This window comes from Ursus maritimus, unplaced genomic scaffold, assembly GCF_017311325.1.
Source record: "Ursus maritimus isolate PB19 unplaced genomic scaffold, ASM1731132v1 scaffold_32, whole genome shotgun sequence".
Lineage (NCBI taxonomy): Eukaryota > Metazoa > Chordata > Mammalia > Carnivora > Ursidae > Ursus > Ursus maritimus.
The window spans coordinates 16,561,286-16,589,176 of NW_024425786.1; the positions used below are offsets into that span (position 1 = coordinate 16,561,286).

Sequence of the window (27,891 nt, forward strand, 5' to 3'; positions counted from 1 at the left end):
TGCCTGCCATCACTCTAGACCCTCAAGGAGCCTAGTTCTGGAGTGAGCGTGGACAGGGAGAGCTGAACGGACCTGCCTTCCCCAAGTCTGCCTCCGATCCCATGAGCCCCTCGTGGTCCAAACACCTCAGCACTGCATGGCCCCAGTCTTTAAAGATTCCATTCCTATTTTAGGGGGGAGGGGGATAGCCATTAGCCAACTGCTACCCCACTGAAGAAAGAGAACTCTGTTCTAATGTCAAAGCCAAAACTGACAGCGCAGGACTATAGCGAAGTGATAATACGGTCTCCAGCATGGCGCTTTCCTAAGACTTTTTTTGCCCCCAATGGTAATATTGACCATTTACAATTTTTGCCTAATATGCTGATTTTTGGAACCCAACCCTTGAGTGAGATGTGACTCCACCATAAAGAGTCTGAGTGATTTAAAAATTGTTTTTTTGGTTATTGCTTTAGACTCCTAACTACACCTGGGCCTCAGGGATCATTAATGCCTACGGGCATTACAGGGGGTTTCCTCTCATGCCCCCAGCTCCCCCACCCCTCCCACCCTCCACTTCCCCATCTCACCCCTTCCCTCCAGGAGTCTGAGCTCTGGAGAAAAAGGAAGAATACCGTCCATCCCTTCTGATTGAAGGCGTCTCTGTGGTGACATTCACAGGGCTATCACTGACCCATTTACTTTCACACTAACGATATGCTCGTTACTATCGATGGCCTTTATTTCTTTGGAAACGTTTATACTCTTGCAACAGACTGATAAGTAAAATCATCCAACACTTGGAAATAAGGCAAATAGATAACCAGTGTCCTTTCAAGGTCAAATTAAAGCATTGTCTAACAAGCCCTCCTAAGGGTCATCTGACACTCTAGGGGAATGTCACTTAGCTTGACTTTTTATTTGCTATTGATCAGGGCCCAGGCTCTGTAAAGATCGCTGGTAGCTGGTAGCAAACTGATAAGTTACAAATTATTTTTGTCTGGTAGAGAAATCATGCAAATGGTTTCTTTCAATAGAGAAGATAACCCCCGACATTATGACTTTATTGCCCTATAAACATGAACCAGTTTGCATCTAACTTAGCAACCTTATGAATATTCCAGAATTCTAGTTTTTGGGTTATTGTTGGTTTTACTACATGTCTCTCCTCTCTCTCTCCCTATATAGGTACATATAAATGCATTCTTTTCAAATCCTTCACTGACCTAGCTTTGTCATCCTGCTGGTTCCTTCATTAATAAGCTCCCCAAAAAACCAACCCATTCACCTGTGCTCACTATATATTTCTATAAGAATGGTGTATTTGAAATTCTGAAAACTATACTTTGAGAAACCTTTCACAGTACTTGCTTTTTGCTCCTGCCAACTCTGCCACTTTCTTTGTGACCTCGGGCAAGTGTTTCTGTCTCTGGTCTTTGGTTTCTTCATCAGGCTGGCCTTTCTGGCTCCGACGCGTGATATTTCTAAGTCCTCTTGCAGGGAAGCAAGACTGACAGGCTGCAGTCAAAGAAGCTGGGAGGGGTGTTACAGGGTGTAAACTTCCTGCAACCTTCCTGCCTCCTACAACTCCCTCACCTTGAGAGATGCCCAAGGTCACACAGATATTATTCATAATGACGACCTATTTTTAGGCGGTGTTTGACAGTATCATCTTCCTCATAGAATCCCTCAGCAGCCCAATGAAGAGGCTGTACCATCCCCATTTTATAGATAAACTGAGGTCCAGAGAAATGATGTGGCTTGCCCGAGGTTATACAGCGAGTTACATGTGGGCTCAGCCCGTGAGATTCCAGCTCTCCTAACCTCCTGAATCCCCAGGAGCAAGAGAGGGGCTGGCAGAAGTTGCTCTGGGCCCCCACTCCTATCCAGAGAACCCCCATTTGTATCTGTTGGATACATATTGGGTGCCACACAAGATTGCAAATGAAAAAGGAGCCCAGAAGCTTGAAAACCCCGATCCTAGACAGTCTTCATCTGTCCATGTGAATAGCCTTCTGTTTTCCCCTCCTCCTCTTCCCTTTGGTGAAATACTCGGAGGGGGGTGGTGGATAGAAACATGGTCATGGGAAGAAGTGAGGTGGGCCGACAGGTAAGTCTGCAAGTGTAAGTAAGTGTAAGTGTAAGTAAGGCTAGATGATCCAGCCTCCGGGTAATTCTCTAGATGGTAGCATTCATGGGCTTTTGTTGCTGTTTTTTAAATTTGATAAAAGCTAATTACAAGTGTTCATCACATACCAAGTGTTCTGTGCGTATATTACGTCATTGAAACTTTATAATAGATCGGGTGGGATCTGTTGTTCCCAATTTATGAATAAGAAAACCGAGGTCCCAGGAGGTTAAGTAACTTCCCAAGGGCAGCTAGGAAGTGTCAGGTCTAGAAAGCTGATTACTAAGCTTCTCATCACTACCGCACTGTCCTTTGTGTTTTTCTGTATTTTCCAAGCTTTTGACGATGAATACGTGTTGCTTTCATAATTGTGAAAAAGTCTTACAAGTTACTGACTTAAAAAAAAAAAAAACAACTCCATTTGCCCTGATGTTCTGTGCTTCCCTGGTTCTCACACCCCAACCAGGAACCCCTCCATGGACTCGGGCCTTGCAAACTCCCGCCTTGCTCTCCCTGCCCCCACGCCAGCTTGCATGCGTGGTTGGAGGAGGGGGGGTACGTCCAGTGTCCCAGTCTTGCTGAGGTCTGCTCAAACGGTCTCTGGGAGGCCTCTGGCCCCTGGGGCAAGGCTGGGGGCAGGCCCAGGGAAGGAGAAGGGGAAGTAGGAAGGGATGTGAAACTTGGCCACAGCCAGGCAGGCACCAACCCTGCTGGGTGTCCCACAGCAGTCCCTGGGCAGAGGACAGGAGCACCCAGTTGAACTGACTGCCAGCTGAGGCAGGTGAGGCCAGGACCCGAGGGGGAGGGGGCTGTGAAGTTCAGGGAGCCAGGGGAGCTGGCCTAGGGGGCTGGACGAGGAAGGCAGGGGAAGGAGAACACTGCCCCTGGTTCTGTGCCAAGACAGAGAGGGGGGGTGGCGGGGGGGGGCCTGATCCAGGACCCAGAATAAGTGAGTGGGAGACCTTCTTCATTCCTTGGGTTTGGGAGATGGTGGGAGGTGGCGATATGGACCCATCTGCTCTAACCAGAGTTCCTGGGTTTCGGCTCCCCCAGAACACAAGAAGCTGGGGAAAGGCTGGGAGTATCAGAGCCAGCACGGGGGTCCTATAGAGGGTCCAGCGGGTGCTGAAAGGGGCCAAGTGGGTAGGGGAGTGAGCACACGTGTCGTGTCAGGGGGCTGTGAATTCCTGTGTGGACGCACAGCGCTGCCATCTGGGTGAGAGAGTGTTAATTACATAAGGAGTAGGCGCTCAATAAATATTTGTTCGGTGCAGTTGATCATCCGTAGCAGTGCGTGAACGTGTGTGTCCGGCTGAGCGAGAGGTGGAGTCTCTCTGGGTGTCAGTTTGTGCATCCTGGAGTGTGTAGTGGGTTTTGAGTTTGCTCACTGTGTGTGTGTGGATGTGGGATCAGAGGCTAGGTTTGTGCGTCTAAGTGTGTAACGCAGTGGGAGTGCTCCGTTGTGTGTGGGTATCTGTGCGAACTTCTGGTTCTTCGTACAGGTGTGGGGTCGCTGGAGCTGGGTGGAAGGTAGGCATCGAAGGCCCTTGAGGGTGTGTATGTGCTTCGGCGGTGGGGGGATGTGTCGATATCACTGTAGGTGTGGGATTCACGTGTACGAGATGGGTGTGTGTGAGTGTGTGAGGTCTATCCCTGCCCCATGTCTCCACAGTGGCATCATGGAGGCCCCGTGGGGCTGGCTGGTGGTCTGTGTGCTGGCCGTATCCCTGGCCTCTACGGTGACCCAGGATGTGTGCCGAGCACCGAATGGGAGGGCTGGGGCTGCAGGACCACCCGGCCGAGACGGACGGCCAGGCCTCAAGGGGGAGCAAGGGGAGCCAGGTAAGCCCCTCCCTCTAGACCCCAGCCCCTCATCCCTTGGTAGGGCCTGGCCCCCCGCGGTGGAGGTTTGGGGTGGCACCAAGAGGCAGGAATCCACCTGGGCCCCCGCGTGAAGCCCCTACACTCTGCACTTGGTCCCAGGAGCTGAAGGGAACCTAGCCTTCTCCCTGGGCATGTCCACAGGGTGCCAGGCCTCTCTCTGTATCCCCTTCCCTGCCTGAGTCCTCTATCTCACGGACCACCACAAGCAACAAATGTGAAAGATCTTGGAGCAGCACACAGTCCTGGGTCATTGTTCAGTTACCAGAATGAATAAGGTCTTTAGACTCGGAAGACTCATCTTGCTGTGTGACCTCGAGCAAGTTACTGACCCTCTTTGAGCTTTGGTTCCCTCATCTGTAAAATGAAAAAATAATCCCACCCGGCACATGGAGAGGATCAATTCATGGCAACTATCCTTTTTGCTTCCTTCCAGTCCCCACACCCAGCTCTGTCCCTGCTTCCCCATTCCCAGCCCCTTCTGGCTTCAGAAACTCACATTCTAGAAAAAAGGTTGGGGGTGAAGGAGAAAGGAGGAGGACCTGCTCAGAGTGGAAAAGGAAAATCTCAGTCCCCTTGAGCCTCCCAGCCCATAAGCAGACCAGAAAGATCTGCATAGACATTTGCAATAATTGGCATCCAGCCATCCTAAATGTAGTCCTGAAACTGAAGAAGTCAGGGGCAGTGGCCCAGCGGGGGGTGGAGGACACGGCCATGGGCAGGGCACAGCGGAGGAGCCAGTGTCCTGCTTCTGCTTGAACCTGACAGCTTCCCAAGTACCTATTCCCAGTTTTCTCCACTTTAGAGATAAGGAAGCTGAGGCTCAGAGGTTGAAACACTTGCCCAAGGTCACACAGCCAGCCAGAATCAAGGTCTTGAAGGCCCAGGCACTCCCCCGTCCTCTATCCCAGAGCAGTCGAGGGTCCCAGCCATCTCCCTGAGAACAGGTGGACACTGGACTCTCCCTCCAGATCTGGCCTTTCTCCCCACAGGGGCTCCTGGCATGCGGACGGGCATCCAAGGCCTTAAAGGCGACCAGGGGGACCCTGGGCCCCCTGGAAACCCTGGCAACATGGGCTTCCCTGGGCCCAGTGGTCCCCTTGGGCTCCCTGGCTTCCCAGGACCGAAAGGCATCAAGGGCAACCCAGGAAACATCAAGGACCAGCCACGGCCGGCCTTCTCAGCCATAAGGCGGAACCCACCAATGGGTGGCAACGTGGTCATCTTTGACACGGTCATCACCAACCAGGAAGGCCCGTACCAGAACCACACAGGCCGGTTCATCTGTGCGGTGCCCGGCTACTACTACTTCACTTTCCAGGTGGTGTCCAAGTGGGACATCTGCCTGTCCATCGTGTCATCTGGGAGGGGCCGGTTCCGGCGCTCCTTGGGCTTCTGTGACACCAACAGCAAGGGAATCTTCCAGGTGGTGTCTGGGGGCACGGTTCTCCAGCTACAGCAGGGGGACCAGGTCTGGATTGAAAGAGACCCCGTCAAGGGCCGCATTTACCAGGGTTCTGAGGCAGACAGCGTCTTCAGCGGCTTCCTCATCTTCCCGTCCATCTGAGCCTGGGAAGGACCCCCCCCCCGCCGCTGGCTCCCTCCAGGAGTCTGAGCTCTGGAGAAAAAGGAAGAATACCGTCCATCCCTTCTGATTGAAGGCGTCTCTGTGGTGACATTCACAGGGCTATCACTGACCCATTTACTTTCACACTAACGATATGCTCGTTACTATCGATGGCCTTTATTTCTTTGGAAACGTTTATACTCTTGCAACAGACTGATAAGTAAAATCATCCAACACTTGGAAATAAGGCAAATAGATAACCAGTGTCCTTTCAAGGTCAAATTAAAGCATTGTCTAACAAGCCCTCCTAAGGGTCATCTGACACTCTAGGGGAATGTCACTTAGCTTGACTTTTTATTTGCTATTGATCAGGGCCCAGGCTCTGTAAAGATCGCTGGTAGCTGGTAGCAAACTGATAAGTTACAAATTATTTTTGTCTGGTAGAGAAATCATGCAAATGGTTTCTTTCAATAGAGAAGATAACCCCCGACATTATGACTTTATTGCCCTATAAACATGAACCAGTTTGCATCTAACTTAGCAACCTTATGAATATTCCAGAATTCTAGTTTTTGGGTTATTGTTGGTTTTACTACATGTCTCTCCTCTCTCTCTCCCTATATAGGTACATATAAATGCATTCTTTTCAAATCCTTCACTGACCTAGCTTTGTCATCCTGCTGGTTCCTTCATTAATAAGCTCCCCAAAAAACCAACCCATTCACCTGTGCTCACTATATATTTCTATAAGAATGGTGTATTTGAAATTCTGAAAACTATACTTTGAGAAACCTTTCACAGTACTTGCTTTTTGCTCCTGCCAACTCTGCCACTTTCTTTGTGACCTCGGGCAAGTGTTTCTGTCTCTGGTCTTTGGTTTCTTCATCAGGCTGGCCTTTCTGGCTCCGACGCGTGATATTTCTAAGTCCTCTTGCAGGGAAGCAAGACTGACAGGCTGCAGTCAAAGAAGCTGGGAGGGGTGTTACAGGGTGTAAACTTCCTGCAACCTTCCTGCCTCCTACAACTCCCTCACCTTGAGAGATGCCCAAGGTCACACAGATATTATTCATAATGACGACCTATTTTTAGGCGGTGTTTGACAGTATCATCTTCCTCATAGAATCCCTCAGCAGCCCAATGAAGAGGCTGTACCATCCCCATTTTATAGATAAACTGAGGTCCAGAGAAATGATGTGGCTTGCCCGAGGTTATACAGCGAGTTACATGTGGGCTCAGCCCGTGAGATTCCAGCTCTCCTAACCTCCTGAATCCCCAGGAGCAAGAGAGGGGCTGGCAGAAGTTGCTCTGGGCCCCCACTCCTATCCAGAGAACCCCCATTTGTATCTGTTGGATACATATTGGGTGCCACACAAGATTGCAAATGAAAAAGGAGCCCAGAAGCTTGAAAACCCCGATCCTAGACAGTCTTCATCTGTCCATGTGAATAGCCTTCTGTTTTCCCCTCCTCCTCTTCCCTTTGGTGAAATACTCGGAGGGGGGTGGTGGATAGAAACATGGTCATGGGAAGAAGTGAGGTGGGCCGACAGGTAGTGAGCACCCGGTCTGCAAGTGTAAGTAAGGCTAGATGATCCAGCCAAAAGGTAATTCTCTAGATGGTAGCATTCATGGGCTTTTGTTGCTGTTTTTTAAATTTGATAAAAGCTAATTACAAGTGTTCATCACATACCAAGTGTTCTGTGCGTATATTACGTCATTGAAACTTTATAATAGATCGGGTGGGATCTGTTGTTCCCAATTTATGAATAAGAAAACCGAGGTCCCAGGAGGTTAAGTAACTTCCCAAGGGCAGCTAGGAAGTGTCAGGTCTAGAAAGCTGATTACTAAGCTTCTCATCACTACCGCACTGTCCTTTGTGTTTTTCTGTATTTTCCAAGCTTTTGACGATGAATACGTGTTGCTTTCATAATTGTGAAAAAGTCTTACAAGTTACTGACTTAAAAAAAAAAAAAACAACTCCATTTGCCCTGATGTTCTGTGCTTCCCTGGTTCTCACACCCCAACCAGGAACCCCTCCATGGACTCGGGCCTTGCAAACTCCCGCCTTGCTCTCCCTGCCCCCACGCCAGCTTGCATGCGTGGTTGGAGGAGGGGGGGTACGTCCAGTGTCCCAGTCTTGCTGAGGTCTGCTCAAACGGTCTCTGGGAGGCCTCTGGCCCCTGGGGCAAGGCTGGGGGCAGGCCCAGGGAAGGAGAAGGGGAAGTAGGAAGGGATGTGAAACTTGGCCACAGCCAGGCAGGCACCAACCCTGCTGGGTGTCCCACAGCAGTCCCTGGGCAGAGGACAGGAGCACCCAGTTGAACTGACTGCCAGCTGAGGCAGGTGAGGCCAGGACCCGAGGGGGAGGGGGCTGTGAAGTTCAGGGAGCCAGGGGAGCTGGCCTAGGGGGCTGGACGAGGAAGGCAGGGGAAGGAGAACACTGCCCCTGGTTCTGTGCCAAGACAGAGAGGGGGGGTGGCGGGGGGGGGCCTGATCCAGGACCCAGAATAAGTGAGTGGGAGACCTTCTTCATTCCTTGGGTTTGGGAGATGGTGGGAGGTGGCGATATGGACCCATCTGCTCTAACCAGAGTTCCTGGGTTTCGGCTCCCCCAGAACACAAGAAGCTGGGGAAAGGCTGGGAGTATCAGAGCCAGCACGGGGGTCCTATAGAGGGTCCAGCGGGTGCTGAAAGGGGCCAAGTGGGTAGGGGAGTGAGCACACGTGTCGTGTCAGGGGGCTGTGAATTCCTGTGTGGACGCACAGCGCTGCCATCTGGGTGAGAGAGTGTTAATTACATAAGGAGTAGGCGCTCAATAAATATTTGTTCGGTGCAGTTGATCATCCGTAGCAGTGCGTGAACGTGTGTGTCCGGCTGAGCGAGAGGTGGAGTCTCTCTGGGTGTCAGTTTGTGCATCCTGGAGTGTGTAGTGGGTTTTGAGTTTGCTCACTGTGTGTGTGTGGATGTGGGATCAGAGGCTAGGTTTGTGCGTCTAAGTGTGTAACGCAGTGGGAGTGCTCCGTTGTGTGTGGGTATCTGTGCGAACTTCTGGTTCTTCGTACAGGTGTGGGGTCGCTGGAGCTGGGTGGAAGGTAGGCATCGAAGGCCCTTGAGGGTGTGTATGTGCTTCGGCGGTGGGGGGATGTGTCGATATCACTGTAGGTGTGGGATTCACGTGTACGAGATGGGTGTGTGTGAGTGTGTGAGGTCTATCCCTGCCCCATGTCTCCACAGTGGCATCATGGAGGCCCCGTGGGGCTGGCTGGTGGTCTGTGTGCTGGCCGTATCCCTGGCCTCTACGGTGACCCAGGATGTGTGCCGAGCACCGAATGGGAGGGCTGGGGCTGCAGGACCACCCGGCCGAGACGGACGGCCAGGCCTCAAGGGGGAGCAAGGGGAGCCAGGTAAGCCCCTCCCTCTAGACCCCAGCCCCTCATCCCTTGGTAGGGCCTGGCCCCCCGCGGTGGAGGTTTGGGGTGGCACCAAGAGGCAGGAATCCACCTGGGCCCCCGCGTGAAGCCCCTACACTCTGCACTTGGTCCCAGGAGCTGAAGGGAACCTAGCCTTCTCCCTGGGCATGTCCACAGGGTGCCAGGCCTCTCTCTGTATCCCCTTCCCTGCCTGAGTCCTCTATCTCACGGACCACCACAAGCAACAAATGTGAAAGATCTTGGAGCAGCACACAGTCCTGGGTCATTGTTCAGTTACCAGAATGAATAAGGTCTTTAGACTCGGAAGACTCATCTTGCTGTGTGACCTCGAGCAAGTTACTGACCCTCTTTGAGCTTTGGTTCCCTCATCTGTAAAATGAAAAAATAATCCCACCCGGCACATGGAGAGGATCAATTCATGGCAACTATCCTTTTTGCTTCCTTCCAGTCCCCACACCCAGCTCTGTCCCTGCTTCCCCATTCCCAGCCCCTTCTGGCTTCAGAAACTCACATTCTAGAAAAAAGGTTGGGGGTGAAGGAGAAAGGAGGAGGACCTGCTCAGAGTGGAAAAGGAAAATCTCAGTCCCCTTGAGCCTCCCAGCCCATAAGCAGACCAGAAAGATCTGCATAGACATTTGCAATAATTGGCATCCAGCCATCCTAAATGTAGTCCTGAAACTGAAGAAGTCAGGGGCAGTGGCCCAGCGGGGGGTGGAGGACACGGCCATGGGCAGGGCACAGCGGAGGAGCCAGTGTCCTGCTTCTGCTTGAACCTGACAGCTTCCCAAGTACCTATTCCCAGTTTTCTCCACTTTAGAGATAAGGAAGCTGAGGCTCAGAGGTTGAAACACTTGCCCAAGGTCACACAGCCAGCCAGAATCAAGGTCTTGAAGGCCCAGGCACTCCCCCGTCCTCTATCCCAGAGCAGTCGAGGGTCCCAGCCATCTCCCTGAGAACAGGTGGACACTGGACTCTCCCTCCAGATCTGGCCTTTCTCCCCACAGGGGCTCCTGGCATGCGGACGGGCATCCAAGGCCTTAAAGGCGACCAGGGGGACCCTGGGCCCCCTGGAAACCCTGGCAACATGGGCTTCCCTGGGCCCAGTGGTCCCCTTGGGCTCCCTGGCTTCCCAGGACCGAAAGGCATCAAGGGCAACCCAGGAAACATCAAGGACCAGCCACGGCCGGCCTTCTCAGCCATAAGGCGGAACCCACCAATGGGTGGCAACGTGGTCATCTTTGACACGGTCATCACCAACCAGGAAGGCCCGTACCAGAACCACACAGGCCGGTTCATCTGTGCGGTGCCCGGCTACTACTACTTCACTTTCCAGGTGGTGTCCAAGTGGGACATCTGCCTGTCCATCGTGTCATCTGGGAGGGGCCGGTTCCGGCGCTCCTTGGGCTTCTGTGACACCAACAGCAAGGGAATCTTCCAGGTGGTGTCTGGGGGCACGGTTCTCCAGCTACAGCAGGGGGACCAGGTCTGGATTGAAAGAGACCCCGTCAAGGGCCGCATTTACCAGGGTTCTGAGGCAGACAGCGTCTTCAGCGGCTTCCTCATCTTCCCGTCCATCTGAGCCTGGGAAGGACCCCCGCCCCGCCGCTGGCCCCTGGCCGCACATGCTTCCTGCTGTGTGACTCTGGCCCACTCGCTCCACCTCTCTGGTTTCTGTGGTCTGCTCTGTATGGGGGTGCTGTTGCTTTAGCTGCCTGCAGAGAGAGGGCTGGCTCCTGGAGCCCCGAGCACTTGCTGCCCACTGCCCACTGTAAGAAGGTGGGTTTCTTAGGGTTCTTCCTGGAATAAACACCCAAGTCCGCGTGCTGAGCCTGAAGTTCGGTCGCTACGCCGGGCACTGGGAGGGAGCATACGAATGACGATCGTTGAGTGCTTACAAGGCAGGCCCGTATTTTGTATTTTATAACGTGTTTAGGAGGTCCTGGGAGCTTCATCGGCCTGGGTTCAAATCCTAGCACCACCACTTACCAGTTGGCCAACCGTGTGCATATGATATAACTTCAGTGAACTCTGTTTCCTCATCTGTAAATAAGGACGAACAATGGAATCACAAGGGCACTTGCTTCAAAGGCTTGTTGGGAGGATTGAATGGCTTAATACGTGAGAATCGCAGAGCCGTGTCTCATTCATAGTAAGGGCTATGGAAGCGTGAGCTACTACTGTATTTTGTTTAATCTGTACAGCTGAGGGCTGAGGTGGGGCTCATGGCCCTATAATAAAGCAGGCTGGAGCATGGGGTGGTCATGGAGCCCAAGGTCAGTGTTGAAGAGGTAGAGTCAGGATTTAAACCCAGATCTTACTGGTACCCAAGCCTGTGTGTGTAACTGCGACCCTTTCTAGCCTCCACAGCCACATGCCCGACACACCTGTTTTCCAACCCTCGACCAGCAAAACAAGGGCAAGACTCAGAAGTGGGGGGCAGTTGGCCCAAGGGCAGCCTCCCTCCTCCCCAAAGCGAGGTTTTGGGAATCCAGCCCCCAGGCTTCCCCCCCGGGCAGACATGGAGGTGGGGGCTGCCTCCCTCCCGGGCTGGGCATCCGTCCCGGGCTGGGACTGAGAAGGTCTGGAGTGCTCGTGGTGCACATTCCCAGGGTCCCACTTAGCCTGTCCGGAGCTGCTCAGAGGCAAGAAGCCCCACCATGTCCTCTGAATGTGAAGACAGTAAGGAGCCGGGAGTTCGGTCCTGAGGATGTCTAATGCCCTGTGCTTTTCCCAAGGAAGCCGTTTGTGCCCCGTGCTGCGCAGACACCACACCTGCACTCGTCTCCCATGAGATGCACGTGGACCCACATTCCCGGCCTGAGACCTGCCCACTCCCCACTGGCAGGGATCCCCTCCCGCAGCACACACCCCAGCCACTCCCCGAGACGCACCGTGCACAGCCCTGCCAGGCACACCAGCTGCACCTTCAAACCCACGGGCATCCTTGGGGTGTAGGTGCTGTCGTACCCAGGCACTCCCCGCCTCAGATACCCACATGCCCCCCGAACTGTCAGAAGTACACTCACACGCACACACACACCCCTCGAGACCTGTGTCCCAGACACACCCCTGCCATGCAGGTGTGAACGTCCTCCTCCCCCTCCAACGCGCATGCGCCATAGAAATGCCCAGTTCTCTCACCTGCTGACCCTCACACACGCTCCCGCTCCCGCTGGGCCACGCTCCCAGCCACAGGAACGGTCTTTCCCCCCTACTAACTGACACGCAAGCAGCCTGAGAGTCCTCACAAACCCGTACCTCCCCCCCAGGCCTCTGACAGACACCCAAGACTCTCGCCTGGGGCTACCCGGCCCTGCCAACTTCTGGGGGTGGGGAGGAAGAGGGCGACTCCTCTGCGGCCCCAGGGCAGTGCTGGACACCTCCGGCCCCTCTGCGTCCTTCGGGCCTCGGCTGTGCCCCAGCTCTCTGCCTCCCTGCGCAGAACACACGCTCCCGTGGACCAGCAAAAGAAACAGATCTTCGAGCACCTGGACATTTCCTAGCCATTGATGCATTGAATCTCAGCAATCCCTCCTAACTGAGGCTCAGAGAAAGGAGACCCCTACCCAAGGTCACACTGCCAGAGAGTGGCAGGACCTAGATTTGAATCCGCTCTGCCAGACCCCAAAGTGGAGGAGAGCTCTTTTTGTTGCAATGGGACTCAAAGATGTCAGGAGTGCAGCCCCTGTAAGTGGTGGGAGAGACTAGGCTAGAGAAATGTGAGTGCAGGGAGTGTCCAGCTGCTCCTTCTGCTAAATTCCACCCATACGCACCCCCTCACCACCCTCCCCTGAGGCAAATCACTGGCAGGGCATGGAGAAGGGGAGCAGGCTCTGGCGGAGCCCGACTGGGCTGGGCAGCTGGGGCAGGGCGGGCTGAGCACGGGCCGAGGCTGCCACCTGCTGGACGACACAGACCCAGGCGCAAACAAGGTGAGAATGGAAGATGGGGGCTCCCCACCAATGCTGTGTCTACTGTTGCTGCTCTTCCCAGTCCTCCACCTGCTGGGGCTTCCAGGGCCAAGTTCATTCACATCCTTTCTGTCATCCCACACTCTGCAGTCCTGTGCCACAGGGTGGAGGGACAGATGGGGAGACCAAGGCCGTCGGGGTCACTTGGTGGGGCAGGAGCAGAGCTGTGAACTCCTGCTCCTTTCCGGCACCAGGCTGAGCACTGCCCATGCATCACGCACGGGGTCCTCCCACTGCCCTGCATGGGAGCTATTGGAACCCCCCCCCCATTTATGGAGGAGGAACTGATGCTCAGGGAGGTCAAAGGCCTCACCCTGAGTGACACCGGTGGCAAGTGTGGGGTCAGGGTTGGAACCCTCAGCTGCTCGACAGCCCCTCGTCCTCAGAATGTCATAGGAGAAGAGGGAGAGAGGAGAGGACCCTCTCCCAGCTCTGCCAGCCTGGCCCCAACCAGCAGCCCTCCAGCAGCCACCACAGTCTCCAAGGCCAGAGGCAGGGTGCCGGAGATGGAGGCGAGGGAGGCAGGGGCCCCAGCAAAGGAAGAGGCATCCACATGCAAAGCCTGGACCTCCCCCACCACTCAGTATACAGATGGGAAGCCTGAAGCCTAGAGTGGTTCGCGGAGGGCCTCCGAGCGAGGGAGTGGCAGGGCCGGAAGGAGATCCGAGGCCACTGACTCCACAGCCAGTGTCTGTCCACCACAGCAGGCTGCCTGCTATAGAAGCTTGCCCATCCTGGGTGTCCACCTCCAAGTATAACAAACGAGAAGGGCAAATGGAAGTTTCTAGAAAAAGGCCTGCCACTTGACAAGTGTGCGTGAGGTTTGTTTCTGGGGGCAGCTAAGCAGAAGGGTCAGAGCAAGGCTTTGGACCCCAAGAAACCATTTACACGTGATTTTTGGTAAGGGCTTTCACCCCCCTGAGACTCAGTTTCCTCATCTCTAAAGGGGGTGTTATAACTTCCTCCTAGGGACATTGTAAAACAGCTGTCTCAGGCACAATAAATGCCACAACTGGACACACACACTCACACACAGTCCCTCCCGCAGATCCGGGGCAGTGGACATTTCCTCATTTCAGACACGCATGACCCTGGGGTGGGGAACACAGGGGCATTGCCGCGGTCAGCCAGGCTCAGTACCCAGAAGAAAGTACTGAGTCAGGAAAAATTATGGGAAAGGGGATGTGGGATTGGGGGCAGGATGAGCAGAGGGGAGGGGGCCGCCCAGCCTGCTCTGGGCCCTCCTCGCTGTGTCTACTCTGACACGGTGTCCTCCTGCCCGGGAGAAGGGAAGCAGATTTGAGGACATCTCTGTGAGCAGATCAGAGTCCTGCCACCCCAGGTGAGGCCAGGACCTCCGCCCAGGCGGGGGCAAATGGCAGTTTCCCCCGGCCGCCTCCCTGAAATATGGGGCCAATTTGATTCGTGAGAGGAACGAGGGTCCCCGTTGCTGCTGAGCTGAGGGCCTGGGCTCAAAGGAGGTCCCATCCTCTGTCCATCTTGCGGTCCCAGGCCCCAAGGGGCAAGGGGCCTGGGGAAGGGAGGTAGGCTCCTGAGGGCTGAGAAGCAAGAGAGTGAGCATAGAGTGAGGAAGGTGGGTGAGGGGCTGGGTGGGCCATCTCAGCTCTCTCCCCACCCAGATCCTTCCTCTGGATGGTCATGGGGTCCAGCTCCCGGCCCCACCTTGGACTAGACCTGCTGCTGCTCCTGCTGGCGCTGCCACTCGGGGGCCAGGCCAGCACAGGCTGCTACGGGATCCCCGGGATGCCGGGCCTACCAGGGGCCCCAGGGAAGGATGGATACGATGGACTGCCAGGGCCCAAGGGTGAGCCAGGTGAGTCTGCCGGCCTGCTGGGGCGGGGTCCCCTGAGGCCTGGGGGCAGCGGGCAAAGTGTCCATCTGGGGCTGAGCTGGGGGGAGAAGGACAGCAACTTGTTGGCAAGACGTACAGTCCTTCCTGTCGCACCTGCTCCCAGAGCAGAGTCCAGCTTTCCTGGCAGGTGCAGCCCATCTCTCCTCAGAGCCCAGGACTCCGTCCCCCCATTCCCTAATTTTGTGCCTCAGTTTCTCGTCTGACACCAGGGAGAGAAAAGGGGCACCTGTCCCAGGAGGTGGCAGGGAGGATCACAGGAGACGATCTTGTAGACCTCTGGCAAACTCTAAAGTGCTGTGCTCTTTGATTACAGCCCCTCCACCACCTGCCCTGCAGCACGGACCCCGGGGGGGGGGTGGAAAGGGGGGCCCACACAGTGAGTGTCCACAACGCACAGACGGCGGGGATTCAAATCCCAGCCCTACCACTTCCCTGTGCGAAGTGCCTCAGTGTCCTCATCTGTCGAATGGGGAGATGGTGGTACCTTCTGCCCAGGGGTGCTGGGATGATTAAACATGTTGAAACGTAAAACAGCACCGCACACACGGTAAGGGCTCAGGGACGCGTAAACTATGCGTGTTATAGCTGTTGTCATCACTGTTTTTATGGGAGGTCTGTGCTTACCTCCCTCCCTAGGATCCTGAGTAGTTGGGGGCAGGGAGAAGTCAGGATCGCAGAATGATGGGCAAGCCCTAGCCTGAGCAAAGGGGGCTGAGGACACGAGGGGGCGCGGGTGCTGGGCAAGTGCTGGAGTCCGGGGGTGCCTTCTCGGTCAGAAGGTGCATATGTGGGACGCACATGTCTGGAGCCCACGTGGGGGAGACTGGGGTGAGGTTGGACAGAGGTGATGGGGGGGGCAGAAGAGGTGGGGGGGCAGGCTAGGGGCGAGGAATGTCCTTAGGAATTTCCCCAGTGTCGTCTTCCCTGCTGGCTATAGAATGGAATTTTGCCAACATTCCAGAAGGAATTCTCTGATTCAGGGTGAGCCAAATGAGGCCCCTGGGTCTGCCATTTTTCCAGAACTTATACTGTGCAGCTGCCTCTGGCCATCTCGTGGCCCAGAGTGGCTGATGGCCACCAATTTTTATTGAGCTCCTGCTATATGCCAGGCATGGTTCCGAATGCTCAGCGTATGTGTACCTTATGGAGTAGATAAAATTGTTAACTCTGTTTTACAAGTGAGAAAAACGCAGCCAAATCTTTTTTTAAAAGTAAATGTCAAAGCTGCGGTTCAGAGAAACTGAGCAACTTACCCAAAGTCACACAGTGGAATCCTGTCCTACTCCAAAGGCCACGCCTTTAGCCCCTACCCGCCACTGCTGCTCAGGTCCCCCCCACTGCATGTCCTCCCCCTCCCAATCAGTTGCTGGAAGATATCGGGAAAGGATGAGACATCGCCCTGCACCCCTTGCAGCTCTCAGCAGCAGCTCTCCGGGTTCCGTTCTGTTACGTCCTTTCCTCAGTTAGGCACGCAGAGGCTGGGGGAGGGGAGGTCACCTGCCCAGGTCACACAGCTTTCGCCTAGGTCTGTTGGGTCCTGAGCCCCCTCTCCTAACCCCAGGATCTAAAAGGCTCACAGAGCCGTAGAGGGAGAATCTGTCACAAACCGGTCGGCACAGACAGCCCACCGTAAGGAAGTCAGAGGAGGAAGTGGCCACGAGGGTTGGCAGGCTTGACCAGAGAGGGCTTCCGGGACGAGGAGACTAGAGCCAGGCCCTCAAAGATAAGTACAGTTTGGACAAGGGGAGAAAAATCTCACAGAGGCTCAGATAGTCAGGGCTGTCAAATAAAAGAATCACACGCTCTGACCGGACTCAGCCAGACTCGAGTTTCAGTCCCGACTCCTCCTCCTACTGGCTGCTTGGCCTCGAGCGGGTCTCTGGCCTTAGTTTCCTCCTCTGTACCACGAGAGAAGCTGAGCCAGCCCAGGTGTCATAAGAGGCTCCAGGGGGCTGAATGGGGCCGGGGAGCCGGAGACAGCAACCCCGTTAGTGGGGCCGTTTCTGTTTGGCTCCATCCGGTGGTTCCCGTGTGCTAAGCTGGCCCGGGGTGGTTCCGTCTCAGAAACAGATACAAGTTTTGTGGGGTTCTGAAGCTTATAAAATGTCGAGGACCCTCTTTTAAAAAATACTGCAGGGGCGCCTGGGTGGCACAGCGGTTGAGCGTCTGCCTTCGGCTCAGGGCATGATCCCGGCGTTCTGGGATCGAGCCCCACATCAGGCTCCTCCGCTATGAGCCTGCTTCTTCCTCTCCCACTCCCCCTGCTTGTGTTCCCTCTCTCGCTGGCTGTCTCTATCTCTGTCGAATAAATAAATAAAATCTTTTAAAAAAATAATGCAAAATTATGGGTACATTTGATTGCGGGGAGGGGGTGGTCACACAACCTGCGCGTGCTACGGAGTCGTGTTGGAACGAGCTCGACACCTCCTGGGGCTGCCTAGTCCTCCCCTCTCCATCACAAATATGGAAACTGAGGCCGACAGACAGGGCACCGCCTTAGCCACGGTCCGAGGCCGTCACGGGAAGGCAGGGCTCCAACCAGGGCCTCCCTCCCCTCTGACTCCCTGCCCCTGCCCCCAGGTGATAATCCTTCTGGGGAAGGAGGTTCCAGAGGCTAAACTCCGGTGTTATGTCCTTTGGAGGACACCCCCAGGGTCCTTGCCCCATCACTTCTCTCCCACCTGCTCTCTCCCCAGGAATCCCAGCTATCCCTGGAACACGAGGACCCAAGGGTCAGAAGGGAGAACCCGGCACTCCTGGCTTTCCTGGGAAAAATGGCCCCATGGGAACCCCTGGAATTCCAGGGCTTCCCGGCCTCAAAGGACCCCCGGGGGAGCCAGGCGAGGAGGGCAGATACAAGCAGAAGCACCAGTCTGTGTTCACAGTCACACGGCAGACGGCCGAGTACCCCAGGCCCAACAGCCTGGTCAAGTTCAACACGGTCATCACCAACCCGCAGGGGGATTATGACACGAGCACCGGCAAGTTCACCTGCAAAGTCCCGGGGCTTTACTACTTTGTGTACCACGCGTCGCAGACGGCCAACCTGTGCGTGCACCTGTACCGAAGCGGCAACAAGGTGACCACCTTCTGCGACCACATGTCCAACAGCAAGCAGGTCAGCTCGGGCGGCGTGCTGCTGCGGCTGCAGGTGGGTGAGCAGGTGTGGCTGGCGGTCAATGACTACCACGGCATGGTGGGCACCGAAGGCTCCGACAGCGTCTTCTCTGGCTTCCTGCTCTTTCCTGACTAGGGCGGTCAGGCCTGCTCCAGCCCCAGAGCCGCCCCGCCTCCCTCAGCTTCCCGGCAAGAACCGCTACGCTCCGGCCGTTCTCCCCACCTGATGGACTCTTCCTCCAGGAAGCCCACCCTGACCCCCGGCCCCACGTTCTCTCCCTCCTCTGAGCTCCTTCAGGAGTCACTGCTTTGAGACTTAACCAACACCTTCTAATACTGTCAATTGTTTTTTTTTTTTTTTCCACCCAAGTCTTGGGAAAGGCAAGGAGATATATAAATAAATAAATAAATAAATTGATAAATGCGTGGCTCAGGCTTCTCACTGCCAAGTTCGCGAAGAAGCCTCTCCATCCTCAGCTTTGCACCTGCCGCAGCCATCTGCAGGCTCTAGATTTAGACAGAGCATCTAGTTCGTGCTTAGTAAAGGTTGGCGCCAATGTTGAGACACTCAGCGTCCTGTGGCCATTTGGGAGAGTGTGATTGAAGGCCCCAAGTGGTCCCCAGTGGGCCATCTGCTGTCACTTGTTTGGGTGAGAGGTGCTACTGTCAGTACAGTTATCCGCGCTCACAGGTAATAGGAGTGTTTGAATTCCCAGACCGATGGTGACCTACGTTAAATTGTGGTTGCACCCGTCACAGGAAGGGTTTGGGCTCAGGTAAGTCCCATGTTGACCAAGAACAGATGTGTGATGAATTTGTGCTGAATTAATGAGTTAGTTGGGGCAAATGAATGAATGAATAGTGGGTAAATGAGTGACTAAAAGCAGAGTAAAAGAATGAGTGAGATGGGCATGAGCCTGTAAGAGAGAGAATCTGTCCCCCCAGTCGTCTGATTCACCCCAAATAACTGACAAACTCTGGGAGCCTCCAGGAGCTCAACGAAAACCACTTCCGCCCCCAGGCCTGCAGACTTCCACGGCAAGGCTTCTGACGGTTGGGCCCAGCTGGTATGATCTTGGTTGGAGGACCAGGAAGCCCGACACTAGCCATAGCACTTGCACTGTGGTGACCATGAGAAGGATTGACAGTTCAAGTTCTAAAGAGATGAAAGGTTATAACTTTCCTGGGCAGACTGCCGGTCTGGCCTCGGAGCCCACGGAGACCCAAGGAGAACCCACCCTGGCCTGGCTGGGATCTCAGCTTGCTTCCACAAGGCCCCACGGAGCTCACAGAGGCACTGACCCACCGGGCGGGCTGTCAGAGCAGTGGCTGCAACCCACGACCACCTCCACCCACTTTGGCTCCTTTGTTCGTAAAAAGAGCCAGTCCACACCCTCCTGCCTTTGCCATGTTGTTTCTTCGTCCTGTAGAGACCCCACCCCGCTCACACTAGTCCTCTATCCACCTGGGTAATACACACTCAACTGTCAGGGTTCAACACAAAGATCACCTCCTCCACGAAGCCTTCCCTGATTCTCCCACAGTGCCCTCCAGAGCCTTGGATCACAAACTAGTGACTTTTTAGAACCTAGGTTCCTTAATCTGGAGGTACAACAAAACCATGTGTGTACACACACACACACACACACACACACACACACACACACAGTGGGAACAGAGGCAAGAACCTAGGAGCCCCGGCTGGGTCATGGGGTGCCTCTGGCAGAGACAGGGCTAGGTCACAGGGCCACTCCCCGCATGGCTCTCCTCCATCAGCCACTTAGCAGTCCACCCAGCAGTGCCCCAAGTGATACATCTTTCTTCTCATTTCTCTTTTGTTTAAAAAATCAATACACCGTTTATGGAGGCCACAGGGTCAGATCAGAAACCTGTACTTTGGAAGCGACAATTTTTGTGCCATTTTTATTTTCCATAATTGTTTCCTTGTTGTTCTCGCTTTGTCAGGAGAGACAGGCCTTTGAAAATGCCAACTTGTCTGCTGGGCTGAGGTGAACCCGGCGAGGGCTTCGAAGGGGGGCAGGCAAGGAGGAGTGGGGGTGGGACAGGAGTGGGGCTAGGACACCCCGAGGGGCGGCTTGAGTCTGCTTGAGATTGTCTCTCTCCCTCTCCTGCAGCCCCTCCCCCCTCAAATAAAATAAATAAAATATTTTTTTAAATGAATAAGACACCCTGAGCCTCAAGGAATCCCTCTTGGGTCACAGAATCTTGAGTAATTGCACATTTCTTCCCCCACCCTTGCTAGGGATCATCCCCTCTGTGTCAGGGATGCAAGACAGAGATTTTTACAGGTACAGACACTAGCTGACTCCTACTCAGGGGCCGAGGCTCCGAGACCCTTCCACTCCTGGTTCCTGATCCAGGCATGGCTCCCATGCACCCAGGCTCCAAGAATTCAGTCCTCTCTTCATACATATAACACTGTCCCCAGGCTCACATGGGGGGCCCACAGAAGGCTGGGCCCTGGACATGCCTGGTTACCTCACTGGCCCCCCATAACCCATGCCTTCCATTCATATATGGGGAAACTGAGGCCAGTAAATATGCCTGAGGCCACATAACTAGACCAAGGCAAAGCTGGGATTCAGACTTGGGAGAGGCTGATTCCTAAGCCCGTGCCGGTCCTCCCCTCCCTGCTGCCTCCTGCTCTTAGTCTCGAGCTGTCTCCTTGAACGCCAAGTTCAAGCTTACCTTTTCTCTTTGCCATCAGCCACCAAACAATTAGAAGCCCAGGCCCAGGGGGCCCTTGGGACCCTCAGAAGAACCCTGGCCCTGCCACCTATGAATTTACAATTTTATAGGTACAGAGACCAAGTGGTACAGAGCTCCACCCTCCTCCCTGCTCAGAATCCACTCCCTTCCCCTCCTCATCCAGGCCGAGTCCCCTCGGGTCTACGTTGGCTGAGCCCAGAGACCCTTTGGTTTTACCAAACTAGTCTCTTCTTTCCCTAATCGCCACTGCAGGTAACCCTTAATTTCCATCAATCAACATCCACAAGTCCGAAGGTGTTCTATCTGCAAGCACAGCCGTCAAGTGGGGCCCTCCTGACCTGTGGCAGCAGCTGGCACTGGCTGGGTACCCGGCCCTGCGAGGGGCATGCATCACATTGCCCTAGACGCACCCCCAGCCAGCAGGCCGACACCCCGGTGCCAGCGACGTCTGGCTCTGAGTCCTGCAGCTGCCGCTTGTATGAGGTATGGGTTCCAGCAGTCCCCTCTTTTTTCTTTTCTTTTTTTCAAGATTTATTTATGTTAGAGAGCGAGAGCACACGCACGTGCAGAGGGGCAGAGGGAGAGAGAAGGCGAGAAGGGGACTCCCCGCTGAGCAGAGCCCGGCGTAGGGCTCGACCCCACCACCTAGGGGATCACAACCTGAGCCGAAACCGAAGAGTCCGACGTTCAACCAGCTGAGCCACCCAGGCACCCCTGGTCCTTTTTCTCTGACATTTATCACAGCGGCCATGAGACCACTGTGCCACTCAATGTTTAACGCCATCTCCCCCAGTAGAAGGAACTCTCCGTGGGGACAGGAGCCATGGCTGATCCGCTCGTGACTCTGTCTCCAGCACCTGGCACAGAGACGTTCGTGATAAACATTTGCTCAGTGATGACTTTCTCCCCTCTCAGCCTCAGTTTTCCCATATCTAAGGTGAGAGGAATGAGCCGGGTGACCTCCAAGCCCCTCTCCAGCCCTGACCTGGTGTGATTCCAGGAGCAACAAGCAATAAGCCCCTGCCTATGCCCATCGCTGTCATCAGCTCCGAGCCCTGCTGTAAGCAGAGGAAGGGCTATCAATAAATAATGACTGCATTTAAAATTCATTATTAGATAATTTTCTGAGAACAGGGCAAGAGCGGAAGTATAGAATGAGAAGAAGGCGGAGAGAAGATGAGCCCAGAAAAGGGAAGCCTGAGACATGGCGTGATATTAACAATTAACACGTGCCCTTTACTTTCTAGTTTACCCACCACTTTCTCCTCCACGATCGCAAATGAGGCCCCAGTGCCCTGTGCTGTCTACAGAGCAGGTGTAATTATAGTCTCATCATCCAGCAGAGGAAATTGGGGCTCCCTTGGGTCCTCTTGGCGGAGAACATGGAGGCCCCCATTTGAGACCTCAGGAATCAAACTCTCTGATGAGTGGCAGAGCCAGAATATGAATCACGATTTCTGACTCCAAATCCAGTGCTCAGGCACCAGGCCAGCCATGTTCTCATTCCAGTGAGGAACACCCAGGCCTACTGTAGGGGGTCACAAGGCCGGCGGCCCTGGCACGCAAACCACCAGTTGTGGACATTCTCCCAGCACCGCCTGTTCCCCCAACAGCTGCTGAGCTGGCGAAACCAAACTGGCCACCTACCCTCCCCATTTACAGTAAACCCCTGCGAGATCGCAGAAATGGGACCTGAAACTGCCTGGATGGGCTAAAAGTGGGGGGGGGGACGTCCTGCTGGGCCCGCGGGAGGGGGCCGTCAGGGGAAGGCCCTCCCTGTCTCTGGGGAATGGAACTTCCGCTTTGGCCTGAGAGCAGCAGGCGTCTGGCTCCTGGTCCCACTGCTGCCCAGTCCAGCGGCCTCCCCGGACACCAGGTTCCCAGGTGAGGATGGGGCTCGGCGCCTGGGGGGACGGGCCAGCAGGACCCATGTGGCAGAGGGTGACAATTTCCAAAGGGGAGCCCTTGCATCCCCTGCCTCAGAGCCCCCGGGGGTGATTAACCGTGTGGATCCCCAGGCCCGATCCCAGACCTGGGGAATCAGACCCCCTGGGCTGCACTTGGGAGCCTGCCTGGGAGTCTCTCCGGGGCCCCAAGTGCTGGGAGGCAGCCTCACATGGGGAGCCACTAACATAGGGACTTTGGAGTCCCGGCAACTGAAGCTGAGTCCTGCTTCTGTCTCTTAGATGCTGGCGACCTAGGGCGAGGCCTATCACCTCTCTCAGTTTGGACCCTCTCTGGGAATAATAGAACCTTCTAGGGGTACTGGGAACCCCACAGGAGGTCAAGCTCACCCAGTGCTTAGCAAACAACATGGTTCAAGATATGTCAGAGGCAGAGGTGAAATTAGAACCCAGGCCTCCTTCTACCCAGCCCAGCTTTTTCCAACACCTGCCTTCTCTCATTTCCTCTCTGTCTGCTGAGAAAACTCAGCTCGACTCTTTCAAGGAACGAATTTGACTTGTCGGTGGAGTTGCGATTAGCTATTAGTTAGCACTGAGTGAACTGAATCATATTGGTAAAGAGGGGGTGGGATCAGATGCCCCACGGGAGACCTCATTCCTCTTAGACTCCGTCTCATTTAATCCTCTGGCAGCCCTGACAGGTAGCAGTTAGCTTTGCTAAAGAGGCTCAGAGAGGTTAAGGCACTCGCCTGAGGCCACACAGCGAGGTGCCGGCGGAGGGGGAGTTCCAAGTCCAGTTGGCCTGATTCCAAGTGGTGGGGGGGTGTGGGAAGGGACTGTCAGGGGCTGGAAGGAGATGGGAGGGCTGGTGACACGGGAAAGAGGTGAGGAGCAAGGTTGGCGGTGGTGACAGGCGCGGGGGCAGGGATCAGACCAGATGAGTCCTAGGTCCCTGCCCACATCTGAGACTCAGTGGCCCCTGAGATGAGCCAGACCCCGGATCTTCCCACTTCCCCTAGGAAGCCTGAGTCTCACTGTGGGTCTGGGTCTGGACCCACTGCCCTCATCCCCTCACCCCCAGGTTGGAGCTCTCCCCCCCCCTCCCCGAGCTGCATTCACCTGAGAACTCCTCTCCGCAAGCCCCATCTCCCAAAGGGGCTAGATCCTATTTTATACTTTTCCAGACATCCTCCATCATATCCCGGACCTTGGGGATTCTTGGATGACGGGGATAATACAGAAACAGCTAATATTCCTTTAGCATTTCCGCCATGCCAGACCCTACCTCATCCGTCCTCCCACCGACCCTACATGGCAGAGATTAGTATTATCCCCACTTCGTGGAAGGGGAAAGGTGCCAGAGAGAAGTGATTTGCCTGAGGCCCTCTCCTGGAAGTGGCGGCGGCCGGATTCGGACCCTGGCAGGGTTGCTATCCTTCTGACACCAGGGGCCTCTCACCACGGCCTCTGACACATAGTCTCTGGGCAGCCACAGCGGCAGGAGCAGTAAGGATAGACGCCTCCTGCCCCGACACCGGCCCATCCCCAGCGCGGCTCAAAATGCCCCCGCACATTAGCCACCGTCAGCCTGTCTGGCTCCAAGGCCCATGTTTGAACCACCAGACCTAACAGCCTCTTCACGGAACACCCTGTGAGGTTTAAGGTCCAGTGGACGTGGGTTGGAATCCCAGCCACAAGGCGGCCGTGTGACCTTGATGGGGGTCCCACCCTCTCTAATACCCCATTGCCCCATCTGGAGAAGGAGAAAGCCGGGTGCTTTCCTGGGGGGTTGTGGTAAGGACCCCATGAGATGAGATATTGGCTCGTAAAGTGTTTGGCCCAGAGCCTGGCTCAGTGCCCGATGCACGGGTTGTTGAAGTTGTCAGATCCGCCGTTTCATAAAACTTCCAGGAAGAGTAGGAACTGATACTTATGCAAAGATAAAGGTTTTAGGTTAAATATATATTATGTGAATGTCACCTTAATTTTTTGTAAGGATTTATTTATTTTATTTTAGAGAGAGAGAGCGAGCACGAGTGGGAGGGGCAGAGGGAGAGGGGGAGAGAATCCCAAGCAGACGCCGCACTGAGCGCAGAGCCCGACGTGGGGCTCGACCCCATGACCCCAAGATCGCAACCTGAGCCGAAACCAAGAGTCAGGTGCCTAACCGACGGTGCCACCCAGGTGCCCCTGTCACCTCAATTTTTTAAAACAATGTCGGATTCGATGCGTTTTAAGGTTCCTTCTGTCTTGAGAATTAATGCTATGGGGTGCTGGCTGTGCTGATTGGCTCAAGACAGCTCAGTTCTTCCTGGTTCTCTGGGATTCAGAAGGGGCCAGTGCTTCCCTCTGACCCGGGCCTGTGGAGGGACCTGAGAATATTGCATTGGCTGAGATGGCCTGGTGGGTGGGCAGGGATACTGGCTTCAGAGCCAGACAGGCCTGGGTTTGAGTCCTGGCTACGGTCCTTCCTGTATGACCCTGTGCGAGTGTCTGGGCCTCCCTGAGCTTCAGTGTCCTCTTCCGTATAAAAATAATAGCTTCCTCCAGGCAGGGCTGCCCTGAGGATATGAGGTGGCCCGCTGTGGAAACAGCACAGGCATCCTGAACTCCGAAGCTCTAATGAGTGAGAACGCTTGCATGCAGACCGGAAGCCCGTGAACCGCAGCCTCGACCTCCCATCCCTCTGACCCCTACTCCCCTCCAGCCACACTGGCCTCCCTGCGGGTCCTTGATACTCCCGGTGCTGTCCTACCCCTGGGCCTTTGTCCCCGCTTCCTTTCCTCCCGGAACATTCTTGCTCCAGCCGTTTCTGAGCCTCCAGGTCAGAACCCCCCTTTCCAGAAAGCCACCCACCTGCCCCTCAACCCCAGTTGCTCTCCCTCTCCCTCCAAGCCCCCGCGTTTCCTACCAAGCGCTCTGCACAGTCTCTCGCTACTTCCATTTACTTGTATGTTGACCTGTTTATCGTCCGCCTTCCCCTAAGACGGTCAGCTCCGTGAAAGCAGGAGCCATATCTGTGTTACCCCGGCACCCGGTGCGGGGTCTGCTCTGGTGCAAAGGACACACTCAGTGAATACATGAAGGGGTGAATGAATGATTGCACACGTGCTAGGAGTCTCCATGGTAGTAACCCACTCCACCTTCTCGTCCCCCCGCAGGAGTAGCTGAGACAGGGCGGTGATGAAGACCCCGCGGGGCGGCGTTCTGGCGCTGCTGCTGCTCCTGGGTCTGCTGGATGTCTCCCGGGCCCAAGACAGCTGTACCGGACACCCGGGCATCCCTGGCATTCCGGGCATCCCCGGCGCACCGGGCTCTAACGGCAAACCTGGGACCCCGGGGACAAAGGGAGAGAAAGGTACTGCAGGTTTTGGGGGTACCCTTGTGTCATTGAGCAAGGCCCCGTCTCCTGCCTCCCGGTCACAGCTGCTCACCCGAGAGACGGCAAAAGCGCTTGCACATCCATCCGTTGCCAAGCCCATCCTCCACAATGACTTTGCGAACAGGGGATTCCGATTCCCATTTTACAGCCTGGAAAACTGATGTCCGGAAAGGCTACTGATTTGCCCAAGGGAGCCGGGTCTATGTTGAGGCTGAGAGCAGACCGTGGCTCTCTCACCCCGTGGCTCTCTCTTCAGGCAGAGAGAAAGCACTGTGGCAGACGGGCAGCCCCGGGCTGCCTCCTGGGGGAGTGGCTTCCCCTCTCTGAAATGCGGGATCTTCACCTATAAAACGAGGGCAGATTCTTTGCGGGGTTGTCACAGGGTTCAAATAAGACTTCCCACCAAGACACCCCGCCCCTGTAAAATGTACTTCATTTAACCCAAACCAACCACTGTCCTCACGTAATCGCAAGTAACCCTCACAATCCCGCAAAATATCCTCGTGCCCATTTTACAGAGCAGGAAGCTGAGCCCCAAAGACTGTGACTCCGTCAAGGCAACAGGACTGATAATGGCAGGTGTGGCAGGACATCTGTCGGTCCCCTGGGCCCAAGGTCTCAGCCACCATACTCTACCACTTTCCTGGAAAAGAGGTTTTCTCTCGCACTGTCCCAGACTGAGGGGTAGCAGCTGCTTGGGTGGCCGTGACAAGGTTTCTAAGGTCCACTTCCAGGCTCTGGTGAAAGGAACGTCGGGATTGATTAAAGATGCCTGCCGTGGGGGCGGGAGTGGGGAGGGACAGCATGCGGGCCAGGAAATCATTACCCAGCTCCAGGCCGGAGTAAGAGAGCCTGCATGAGCAGGCGAGGAGCGCAGGCCCAGCACCTTCCCGGAGCAGACACCGCTGTCCGCGCCTCGGGCATCAGGTCCCATTGCTGTCAGGAAAGTGGGGCTGAGAGGAGAGCCCCCCTTCTCCTCTCTTCCGCACATGGGAACCTGAGGCCCAGAAAGCAGCAGGGACACGTCGGAGGTTACAGGGCCAGGCCCCCAGCCTCCCAGCCCAGGGCTCCTCCCTTTGGTTCTCAGTGATCTCCAGCCCATCATGTCTCTTGTCTCTCCTTTTCCAGGGCTGCCAGGGCTGGCTGGAGACCATGGCGAGTTTGGGGAGAAGGGAGATCCAGGGATTCCTGGGAAACCAGGCAAAGTAGGCCCCAAGGGCCCTATTGGCCCCAAAGGTTCCCCAGGGCCCCCCGGAGCCCGTGGCCCCAAGGGTGAATCAGGGGACTACAGGGCCACACAGAAAATCGCCTTCTCCGCCACGAGGACCATCAACAGTGTCCTGCGGCGGGACCAGACCATCCGCTTCGACCACGTGATCACCAACGAGAACCGCAACTACGAACCTCGAAGTGGCAAGTTCACCTGCAGCGTGCCCGGCATTTACTACTTCACCTACCACGCCAGCTCGCGAGGAAACCTGTGCGTGAACCTCGTGCGGGGCCGGGAGCGCGTGGAGAAGGTGGTCACCTTCTGCGATTACGTCCAGAGCACCTTCCAGGTCACCACGGGCGGCGTGGTCCTCAAGCTGAACGAGGGGGAGAACGTCTTCCTGCAGGCCACAGACAAGAACTCCCTGCTGGGCATGGAAGGTGCCAATAGCATCTTCTCTGGGTTCCTGCTCTTCCCAGACGCAGAGGCATAAGCTGTGGGGCTGGCTCACTCCCTCCCCATCCCCTCCCCCACCAGCAAGGCTCCCTTTTACTCCCAACGCCACCCTCACCAGGCCAAAACTCACAGTAGGGCTCCATGGATGTTGCTGAATGAATGAGAAAATAAATTTTCAAGGCCAAAGGACAGGGGTCTAGTTCAACTCTGTGTCCCAACACCTGGCACACCGTAGGTGCTCAGAAATGCTGCTTGAACACTGGGT

At 55.3% G+C, this 27,891-nt stretch overlaps 2 protein-coding genes across 2 annotated transcripts; both read left to right on the plus strand.

Moving 5' to 3' along the window:
• Nucleotides 1–2,731: 2,731 nt before the first annotated feature.
• On the plus strand, nucleotides 2,732–10,810 carry LOC103666575 (complement C1q subcomponent subunit A-like). Its single transcript, XM_008694634.2, has 4 exons — nucleotides 2,732–2,888; nucleotides 3,780–3,949; nucleotides 4,981–5,565; nucleotides 10,573–10,810. The coding sequence occupies exons 2-3, from the start codon at nucleotides 3,787–3,789 to the stop codon at nucleotides 5,553–5,555; spliced, it is 738 nt and encodes a 245-aa protein (XP_008692856.1). The 5' UTR covers nucleotides 2,732–2,888; nucleotides 3,780–3,786; the 3' UTR covers nucleotides 5,556–5,565; nucleotides 10,573–10,810.
• LOC103666572 lies at nucleotides 7,739–27,812 on the plus strand. Its single transcript, XM_008694632.2, has 8 exons — nucleotides 7,739–7,895; nucleotides 8,787–8,956; nucleotides 9,988–10,560; nucleotides 14,161–14,296; nucleotides 14,595–14,788; nucleotides 17,524–18,074; nucleotides 25,750–25,936; nucleotides 27,089–27,812. Exons 2-8 carry the CDS (start codon nucleotides 8,794–8,796, stop codon nucleotides 27,661–27,663), a joined length of 2,379 nt encoding a protein of 792 aa, XP_008692854.2. The 5' UTR covers nucleotides 7,739–7,895; nucleotides 8,787–8,793; the 3' UTR covers nucleotides 27,664–27,812.
• Nucleotides 27,813–27,891: the final 79 nt, after the last annotated feature.

Excerpts from the sequence above, each read along its gene's own strand:
- LOC103666572 (XM_008694632.2), top strand. The coding sequence starts at position 8,794 with ATGGAGGCCCCGTGGGGCTGGCTGGTGGTCTGTGTGCTGGCCGTATCC. Across the intron at positions 14,297-14,594 it reads TCAGAGTCCTGCCACCCCAG|ATCCTTCCTCTGGATGGTCA; the intron begins GTGAGGCCAGGA and ends CTCCCCACCCAG. Across the intron at positions 14,789-17,523 it reads AGGGCCCAAGGGTGAGCCAG|GAATCCCAGCTATCCCTGGA; the intron begins GTGAGTCTGCCG and ends CTCTCTCCCCAG.
- LOC103666575 (XM_008694634.2), top strand. The coding sequence starts at position 3,787 with ATGGAGGCCCCGTGGGGCTGGCTGGTGGTCTGTGTGCTGGCCGTATCC. Across the intron at positions 3,950-4,980 it reads GGGGGAGCAAGGGGAGCCAG|GGGCTCCTGGCATGCGGACG; the intron begins GTAAGCCCCTCC and ends TTCTCCCCACAG.